Source organism: Gymnoscopelus braueri (genome assembly GCF_963280865.1).
Source record: "Gymnoscopelus braueri genome assembly, chromosome: 18".
Classification (NCBI taxonomy): Eukaryota; Metazoa; Chordata; class Actinopteri; order Myctophiformes; family Myctophidae; genus Gymnoscopelus; species Gymnoscopelus braueri.
The window spans coordinates 20,265,092-20,275,505 of record NC_137618.1 but is presented as its reverse complement, the minus strand read 5'-3'; the positions used below and the strand labels follow the sequence as shown (position 1 = coordinate 20,275,505).

Genomic DNA, 10,414 nt, shown 5'->3' with positions numbered 1-10,414 from the left:
TGTGTCGGCGATCACGGCAACAGCAGACGGTATACACGGCACCCATTTGGCCCTTCTCCTGTCGCCCTTTCAACAACTGTTGTCGCTCATTCATGTGAAAAGCCAACACACGCACACACACACATCTTCCACCACAAAACAGAACATAGCCCGGTGCAGGAATCCCATTAGATCTTTGAGGTTATCTAAACGGAAAACATTTCGACAACTCCACAACATCCCAGAGACAACTTGGTAACTTGTTCTGTGGCAAGTCTCTCTCTCTCTCTCTCCCCCTGTCCTGCTCTGAGCAAGAAGAGACAGTTAATTACATTATCCACGTGAGTCTGTGAATGGGGGCGACAGCAGCAGCAACAACAACAACACACACACACACACACACACACACGCACACGCACACGCACACGCACACGCACACGCACACACACACACACACACACACACACACACACACACACACAGGATGAATGCCACATTGATTCAGCAGTTCTTGATGATGCAAAATGTAGCGGGTGAGACATACATGGTAAGTGTAAAAAAGGACAGATTCTGCAGTCCAATCAGGCTGTGTGTTATCACCTTTCACTAACATTACGATGAGGTTTATCAGGGTTTCTTTACCATTTTTGGAAGTCAGTCATAGCCAGTCGGATTGGAATATGAAAAATCTGAATGATAATGTTCATCACATGTCTCAAAGAGCAAAAAAGCAAAGTGTGTTTGAAGGATATGGGGAAATGGGCGTGGCCTATATGGAGAGTTGAATTTAACGTACTGTAACAGGTCAAGTTACTGTATAGGCGTAAAGACGTAAAGCGGCCTATTATAGTGCCACCATGAGGCTGATTTGAAACATTTGAGGTGGAGGTTCTTCCTTGGCCTAGTGTGCATGCAAAGTTTGATGCCTATCGGTCCTGCAGCGTCTGAGAGGAACCGCACACAGACAGACAAACACAGACAGGGATGAAAACATAATCTCCTCCTCCTGGTCTGGTGGAGGCAATGAGTCGGTTCAGGTCAGATTCAAGCACAAAAGAAAGAGACAAACATAATTTTATGATATTGCGATATCACCACAGTGTTGGCCTAGATGCTTTGATTCTCCCGTTCAAAGCACCCGTCAAAGTAAGTTTATCGTATTAGCCGTACTTGATTTCTTATCTTCTTAGTAATTTATAGCTGATATCATTCATATTTAAGAGATCTGAGAGACATGCCGGCAAGTACTGTATTGAAAACAACTGCCTTTCTGTGTGTGTGTGTGTGTGTGTGTGTGTGTGTGTGTGTGTGTGTGTGTGTGTGTGTGTGTGTGTGTGTGTGTGTGTGTGTGTGTGTGTGTGTGTGTGTGTGTGTGTGTGTGTGTGCGTGCGTGCGTGTGCGTGCGTGTGCATGTGTGTGTGAGAGAGAGAGGGGGGGGGGGTGAGAAAGGGAGGGACGGACGGAGGAAGGGAGAGAGGGATAAAGGGAGAGAGGGAGATCCAATAGTGATTTAGGTGTCTAGTTGGTAAAGTAACAGTGAGGAAGAGGGAATGGAGGAAATCACATTTAAACCACGAGGGCTGGTATTGCTGCTGCTGCTTTTAAATGTACATTTAGGGACCTCTAATAGGTGAGTTGTTAATCCCTGGTTAAGCTATATGTTTTAATGTGGCATGTCAAAAAAAAGTATCCATGCAGACAGAGATGCTAACAAGACAACCTGCAGTGTAGTTTGTTACTGTCATCATCTGTTGTTGATTTGTTCAAATTTAACAAGGGCATGGATGTGTTGGTATATGTTATTTATATTAGTAATAGTAATACTTGGACTGTATATTTTGTGCAAATCATCTATGCTTTTTTGTTATTGTTGTTTCTCCTTCTTTGCCTATGGGATTTTGCTGGTGTACATCTAGCATATAGTTATTATACAGTATTTAGTGATACATCTGTGCAAATTGTATGTTTTTCCTCTGAAAGCTGGTATTGTATTGTACATAGAGAATGTAATGGTCCTTTACCAAATGAACACTAGTGGCCCTGTTCTGAGGCAAACACTCAGTGTAAATAGCAGATCTACAAGCTCACAATGCATTGCGTTGCGACACATTGGGCCTCATGCAGCAATGTTCTCTTATATTTCTCTTATATTTTGTCTTCGCTGTCTGTTAAGAGGAAAAACTACGAAAGTGTACTCCTGTAGTTGAAGTTGAACTTTGTGATTTTCCAGAGTACTGACACTAAAAACCCACAAACATTAACATTTGTGATGCCGTAAATGCTGTTAAGCCTACTTTATGCTCCATTGTACAACTGTGTCACGTGGCGAAAATTGTCCAGTGCCTACATGGGCACTGGTCCCTTGAGTATCTTGAAAACCAGGCCCATTGCAAGTTGCTGTACTCTGTCCTCTACCCTGAGCCGTCCCACCCTAGCATAATGAGCAGGGGTTAGCTGAGTCCTATAGGTGTGAGGTCTAGAAGTCTGACTAATTTGTTTTGAGAGGTCTAGTATTGATTTTAGTGCCTTTGAGGTGCTAGAGTACCATGAGGTGCATGCATAGTCACAATGACGGATGAGTGCTCCAGCTAGTGTCCTCAGTGCATTCCTACTGACCAACGAGGAGATCCTGCCCAAAAATCGTATTCTTTGGTTGGATTTCTTGATTACTTTTGTTGCCATTTTATCACCAGCAAGGCTGATATCTAAAATACAACCCAGATAGGTAATCTCTTCTTTCCTTGTGATAACATTGTCGCCCACTCTGATCGTAAAGTCTGTGGCCTTACTGAGGTACATTTCGGACCCAAAAAGAATGGATTCAGTTTTACCGAGGTATAATGATAGTTTGCGCAGATTTGACCAAGCTCGAAGCTAAGGGCTTTTTCAAACTGCAATTTTGAGCTTGTATTTTTGCCGTTCATCACCGCCATGCGGCAAAGTATAAATCGTGTTTAAGAAGGGGGGCATGTACTGAAATGTAAGAAAGAAAAGGCTGGATTCATGCAATATAATCCAGGTTTTTATGGTTGTTATTGGGATCAATAGACCAATAGTGTTTCATTTAATAATCCAATCTTTCTAATTACTCTAAAACAAACATTTTATTAGTGATATTGATACGTTTTCTGTTTCGCAAACATAAAATGTACGTTTTCTATCACTGGACAATCCACAAACAATTTGTGGACTGTGTTTTCTCTTATCTAATTAAGCATGCTTTCGACCACTCTTAAAATGTGTTCTTACATAAGAGAAAAGCAAACATTTAGAAAACATTGCTGAATCCCAGATAAGAACACAATAAGAAAAAACCCTGGATAAGAACAACAATGAGAGAAAATCTGTCCGTATATCGCTTCCTGCATGAGGCCCATTGTGAGCTTGTAGATCTGCCATCAAGTATAGATCCCTGGGAGACCCCGGTTAACTACAGTAAGTATAAAGGGTTTAAGTGGTTAAATGGAAGCCCTTCTCTCAATTCGAGATAAGCTTTAGTGAGCAGCCCGCTGACGGTATGAGATATATGTGCAGTGACATTATAATGGCATGCTGTTTGTATTTTCAGTGTTGAGGACAGACCAGGGTCAACCAAGAATTATGACTACACAAAGTACCACCCCATGGACGAGGTGAGAGATTAGCAGCTTTACTGTCTGAGCCCTCAAAATACAGTAAATCTTGTGCTACAGTGCTACAACAAGCAGAGGTATATGGTTGAAGGTGAGCAAAATGTCAAAGTGGTGCAAGATGCAGGGATAAATTCTGAGCAAAATCTCAAAACTCACAAAGTGCAGAGGCAGGTCTTGAGCATATCGTCAAGTGCTGCAGGTAACATTATGTCTGGGAGTGCTCTGCACACATAAGTAGTTTTTCTTGCACTTTAGACTTTTCTTTCAAGAAAAGGTTTTCCCTGAATAAAATGCATTATTACTATTATTGCTAGCCTCATCATAGCGTAAATGCTGCTGAGTTGTTACACTTTAACTCAGAAAATGTATTCATCTCATTAATTTATTAATACGAAACTACAATCTATTATTATCTAGTATTTGAACGTTGTACTCTCGGATGAAAAATAATGCCTCAAAGTACTTGAATCTCCTGTTAAAAGCAGTACAAACGTGATCAACCCCTTCACATCTTCAAACTGCATTTCAAACTTACATCCAGCTGTCATGTTCAGCCTTTGTACCAACCATCTTGAAAATAAAAACATGCCTTCACCTCGTCTCGACTCAAAAACACATTCCACTAAGCCAGGAGGGTTGCCACTTTGGCACTACTTTTGGAACCACTCTACTTTGGGTTAGTTCCAGTTTGGGCTTTTGGGAAGGCTGTCTATACTATTATCTGTACAGTAATTGGTATTTTTATACACGTGGGGGTTGGTGAGCAGTCATGGACGCTGGCATGCGTACTATCATTATGAAAAGTGCCAACTTGTCTGACAGAGTTTTAACTGTTCATTTTGTCTGTTTGATGCCGCTCTCCAAGCCTTCCCCTGTAGGAATAGAAAACCGAGGAGTAGAAGTAGTGCCACAATAAAGTAATAATTGAATGAATGCCACTGATTAATGAAATTATTTTAATCTGTTTAGATTACTGATGAACTTTGACCATAATTAGCCTTCGTTGTCATTATCAATCTGTTGTGTCAAGAACGCTAACATGCCAAGGTCTTCACTCTTCAAAACAAGTTTCTCCTCCCTCTCCCTGTGTCCTATGGCCCGCTCTTTGCATTTGCCTCTTCCTCTTTCTCCAGATCTCCAGATGGATGGATGATATAGAAAGAGCCAACCCAGACTTGGTCTCCTCTACGATTTATGGACAAACCTTTGAAGGAAGGAACATTACACTGCTGAAGGTACTTTGAAATAAATGCCCTTTTATATACAGTTTTTTTTTTGTTCCTAACCACTTAAATCCTAGCATCTTTATTCTAGGCATGTCATCATTATATGCAAACATTTGGTGAAAATAGATGAACATTTGACGAAAATAGCAGATCTGCAAGCCCTCGTAGGGGTCTGTACTTGGCCCCCTCCTTTCTTCCCTCCGTGGCAAATCTCTTTGCCACAAACAGCCGATATACTAGTTCACAAAGCACCCCATTGTGATGCTTTGTGAGATTCTTGATCTGCTATTTTCGCCGAATGCTTACTTATATTTTCACCAAATGTTCACCTGTTATGACAGAATAGGGATGCTTCAAGTGGTTAAACCAGATTTGCTTACTGATGTGAGAGGGAAATGACCCCGACCTTTGGTTCTGATGTCCAGTTAGGACTAGGAAACCCAGGCAAGAAGGCCATATGGATGGACTGTGGCATCCATGCCAGGGAATGGATCGCCCCTGCCTTCTGCCAGTGGTGGATCGCCCCTGCCTTCTGCCAGTGGTTTGTCAAAGAGGTTAGTACACACACACACACACACACACACACACACACACACACACACACACACACACACACACACACACACACACACACACACACACACACACACACATGCACACAATACCCGTGCACGCATATGCACACGCATATGCGCACGCACACATACACACACACACACACACACACACACACATCTGTTTCACGATTGTGTATATTTTGCAATTTCAAATTTTTCAAGGTTTGAGTAATGATCCCCCTTGCCTCCACAAGGTTCTTCTGACGTATAAAACCAACGAGAAGCTGAACCAGTTGCTGAAGAACCTCGACTTCTATGTGACTCCTGTGGTCAACATGGATGGATACACCTTCACCTGGACCAACGAGAGTGTGAGTCCACCTCCTGGTTTTATCATCTTCACCGCTGAATCCCTATATTTACCTAGATGTTAACTGGGGTCTATCCTTTTCCCTCCACCAACTCTCTTCGCCGAAAATTGCCAATCTACAACCTCACAACGTGTCACAATCAAGGGCCCAGCATCCGCCTTTGAAATTTAGTCTATATAGGAAGTGACAGTTCATATGAATGGCCTGTAGTATCGTTGTTTTACCCCTGCTGGTGTCAGAAGAAATAACTCTCAATGCAAGTGGGTGGGTTTTTGCCGAACTTTAGACTTGATTGTATTACCTTAATAAACATTGTCATAAATACTATATGCTTCCAGTCGCTAGTTTAAAGTCTTCTTTCAATCATCATGATATGCGTTTTGGTAAATAATGGTTCAATTTATTTTAAAATTGATGATAAAGTAGGGTATGCTCTAGGAGGGGAGGGATGATTTGATTGACAAGCTACACAACCAATAGCATTCATTCCCCGTCCCCGCTCTTGATTGACAAGCTACCTAACCAATAGCATTAATTTCCGGTTGTGTAAGATATGACGCGATATGACGTGATATAGAAAGATGGCGGATTTGAAATTGCTGAAAAATAGGCTTCATTTACGGTCTGTAGAGTCTATTGGCGTAACGCTGTCCATTCTTTTGACTGTCTATGGTCACAATGCTTGTAGAAATGCTATTTTTGCAGAATGTTCTCCTAATATGAAACGCCCAGAATAGGCACGCTGGGTGTGTGGTTAAGATCTTTTATTGCGGGGCGCCGCTGGCCAAGCGGTTAAGGCGCATACCACAGGCTCTATGCAGCCGGACAGCAAGTCGCAGGTTCGATTCCCGAGCCTGTTGACTTTTTTTTTATTATCGTATTTTACAATTGAATGTACATCCCTAAATTCTCCCTAAAAAATGTGTGTCTCTCTAGACTCGTCTGTGGAGGAAGTCCCGGTCCACCCCTCCTGGAAACTGCAGCTGTTATGGAGTTGACCTGAACCGAAATTTCAATGCCAACTGGGGCAGTCAGTTCCACTTCTATAATTAAGTTATATCTAAATTAACTCAAATACATTTTGTTAAATCAACACAAAGTTAATGAAATGCAGTCCAACGTGATTTTTTCTAGACTTTTTTTTTAGACATGTTTTCAATTAACCTTACAAGTCGCAAACCTGCAACCTACAGTTTTAGAGCCTAGAGGTTTTGGGGGCGTGGGGGTTTGCCTCCAAATTGTCTCCCATTCATATATTTCTTTCAGAATAATCATATAATAATAATAATAATAATAATAATAATAATAATAATAATAATAAACTTTATTTATATAGCGCCTTTACATAACAACTTGAAATCAAACAGTGAATCATAGATCATAAACAATTAAAGCAACAACATATGACACATCTGAGTTTTTACCGTCCTCCTCTCAGCTGTTGGTGTGTCTAATGACTGCTGTAGCAACACCTACTGTGGAACATCAGCGACATCTGAGCCTGAAGCTAAAGCTGTGACTGAGTTTGTGGGTAATTATGGAGTCTTTAGTTTTATTTCGTTTTTATTTTTACTCACATTTTACCCGCTTGTGTTGTGTTTCATATGTCTATATATGTATGACTAATGATTATATGTGCCTCCTTTGCTACTTTAATTATTGGGAATACTTGAATACGATGACAATTTAGTTATCTTTCTCTCCATGTTTTCATGCATGTCTTTCCCCTAAAAATATTTGTATTCTCCTATTTTGGCCAAATGTTTGCCTATTAATTATGACATGCCCACAATAGGGATGCCAGGATGCACGTGGTTAAAGCAGTGATTTTGGAACTTGAAAGAAGAAGGTGTGATGTTGGACATTTGAAACTCAGTACTCATTGGTGCTTTGTCTCGTACCCAGGACAGAGGAAACAACAGATTTTGTGTTTTCTCACCATTCACTCTTCTGGGCAGCTCCTCCTCATGCCATATGGACACCCTGAGATTGCTGCCCCCAACCAAGATGAACTGGTGAGTGTGTCAGTGTGTTTGTTTGTATTTGTTGAAAGACAGAGAGAGAGCGCAAAAGAGAGGAGATGATGTTGGATGCTGGATAGATGCTTGGAAGAGAGATTCATACCAAAGTATATGGGTTTTATTGTTTTTATGAATTTAAGAGCAACAAGAATGCACTCAGTAGAATGTAGAAACCTAAGCCTACAATAAGACCTCTCAACCTTGTTCATTTGAATGTTTGAACGGTCATGGGGTCATCAAAATCAATGTAGTTCTTCCTCTTGGGAGCATGAATGACACATTCTGTGGCATATGTTGGTCACAGACAGAGAAACAGACAAACAAACAAACAGGACTGGAGGTTGGGGGGGGGCTTCATTTGTGCACAACAGGTGACATATAGCCAGGTCTTAAATGCATATAATGACAAAAGATTGGTTAGGCCACCACAAAAAGAAAAACAACACAATTTAATGGCAGATACGGAACTGAATATATGTAGGGGATAATCCACAACTAGTTGTGCAAGGAATTAACGGACACCTATGGAGTGTGTGTGTGTGCGTGTGCGGGCGTGCATGCGTGCGGGCTTGAAACATGCATGTTCTGCTGTACTTGTCACGTCACATCTGTTCATGATCACAGTAAAGAAGCTTTCTAACCAAGGCTAGTCTCTGTGCTTTGTGTAGAGGGCATTCGGAGAAGCAGCAGCTGCAGAGATGAAGAAGCTGCATGGAATGAACTACCGAGTAGGAACATCTCCACAAATCCTATGTAAGACACACGCACACGCACACGCACACGCGCACACACACACACACACACACACACACACACACACACACACACACACACACACACACACACACACACACACACACACAGACACACAGACACACAGACACACAGACACAGACACAGACACACGCATACACATACACAGACACACGCACCTGTCCTATATTTAGTCTGGACCTTCCTTTGGTTGGTGGAGTTTGTTTGGGGGTGTACATAACCTGGAAGTAAGTAAGTGCTGCCTGAGATTCCACCAGACAACTTGTGGGTCAATAGTTAAACTACTTGGTGTATTGAATTCCCAACGGGTGCATGGTTATATAAATTAATAAATGTTTTATACATATAAAACGTTAACATTGAGGATTAACTGTCTCCTGCTTGCTTGACCCCTCCCTTCTCCCCCTCCTTAATTCTGCCCCCCCCGCCCTTCACTATCTCATGCTCATTCAAGATGCTAACTCTGGCTCTAGTCGTGACTGGGCTCGACTCATCGGAATCCCCTTCTCCTACACTTTTGAGCTCAGAGACACAGGTATGTTTTCCATGTGAAATGTCTTAAATAACTCTGTCGTGGTCTACCATACCCTATTTTTGCTTTTACGCCACCATTGCACGATTTACAATTTAGGCATTTTAGCCGACGCTCTTAATCCAGAGCGATTTACAGTAAGCAAGGTAAACAGTAAACACATAATTCAAATACATAGAGACAGTGTAGTGCCTCAGTATCTAGGATCATAGGTAAACCAAGAACCTAGCATCAGTCTAAACAGTATAATATCCACAAAAAAAAAATCTGTACATTGAAACTATACTGTATTTTACATGAACAAAGTATAATAATGGTTAATCCGACTAGGCGATTTAGTTAAAGAAGAAAAGTGGGTTAGGGGTTCCAAATGTCGGTTTACAGTTCTAGTCCTGGTGTGAACAGTGGTTCAGAACAATGTCAACCCTCTGATCTGTATAGGTGAGTTTGGCCACTTGCTGCCAGAGGAGCAGATCCAACCAGCATGTGAGGAGGCATACGCTGGAGCTTTCTCCATCATCACCGCAGTCCATGACAAAGCATTCAACATCACTAACACTGCTGCTGCTACCGTGACGGGGGTCACTACCTTTACCGGTGTCGCTATCATGTCATTGTCACTGCAGGGTCTTTTGGTGTAAGGCAGTAAAATACCTCTAAGATCAAGTTTTGGTAGAAAGGGGAACTTCCTGGTGCGTCACACTGAATATCATTGGTCGACTCAAGATGGCTGCCAGTGACTTTTAATGTACTGTATTAATTTGATGTGGAATTGAGAACTGTTTAATTTTAGAAACCGGGAAAGCTGAATTGATCAACACACAAAGAGCTGTGCCAAAGCCTACCGGTATGTAAATGGTAAATGGTGCATTGACTGTATATAGTGCCTTTAGTGTGCCATGTCCATGGCAACTAGATCAATGTTCTGTTATGGCTGTTTTAAGTTTACCAGTCAACATGACCTTTAAAACTTCAAAAGGATTCTTAAATGACCACGATTCCTGACTTGTAATTGACAGCGCTATATTTTCATGTTAAATGTCTGTTCGCTGTAAATAATTTATGTGAATATATTCCAGATGATTAAAATATGTCATTTTGATTAGGTGTGCTGTTTAACTAGATGATCAAATTAAAAGGGAAACCGTTCACTGACTGTCTAAAATAAAATAAAAAATGCTACTTCAATATGATAAAACTAATTCTCTATGCATTCATTAACTTGTAATATATCAATGATGCTGACATTTCAATAACCTCAGAATGAATAGGCTATAACAAAAAAAGATGCCTTACACAAAAATGCAAATGACTTCTGAACA

The 10,414-nt window shown here is 41.3% G+C and overlaps 2 protein-coding genes across 2 annotated transcripts in view; one reads left to right on the top strand and one right to left on the bottom strand.

Annotated features, from left to right (window-relative positions):
* Positions 1-94, bottom strand: part of LOC308106312 (melanoregulin) — a gene marked incomplete at both ends in the record, with an annotated part of 7,432 nt that extends 7,338 nt beyond the window's left edge. Inside the window, one exon of the mRNA XM_080457353.1 lies at positions 1-94. This exon is cut by the window's left edge and continues 28 nt beyond it. Within this exon, the coding sequence (XP_080313479.1) occupies positions 1-94 (94 nt within the window).
* Positions 95-1,482: 1,388 nt separating this feature from the next.
* On the top strand, positions 1,483-10,194 carry LOC308106152 (carboxypeptidase O-like). Its single transcript, XM_080457204.1, has 11 exons — positions 1,483-1,609; positions 3,548-3,611; positions 4,745-4,846; positions 5,263-5,391; positions 5,649-5,765; positions 6,702-6,795; positions 7,204-7,296; positions 7,671-7,780; positions 8,455-8,539; positions 9,015-9,095; positions 9,534-10,194. The coding sequence occupies exons 1-11, from the start codon at positions 1,530-1,532 to the stop codon at positions 9,731-9,733; spliced, it is 1,155 nt and encodes a 384-aa protein (XP_080313330.1). The 5' UTR covers positions 1,483-1,529; the 3' UTR covers positions 9,734-10,194.
* Positions 10,195-10,414: the final 220 nt, after the last annotated feature.

Coding starts and splice junctions, on each gene's coding strand:
- LOC308106152 (XM_080457204.1), top strand. CDS start 1,530: ATGGAGGAAATCACATTTAAACCACGAGGGCTGGTATTGCTGCTGCTG. Junction 1,610..3,547: donor CATTTAGGGACCTCTAATAG/GTGAGTTGTTAA, acceptor TTGTATTTTCAG/TGTTGAGGACAGACCAGGGT. Junction 5,392..5,648: donor GCCAGTGGTTTGTCAAAGAG/GTTAGTACACAC, acceptor TGCCTCCACAAG/GTTCTTCTGACGTATAAAAC.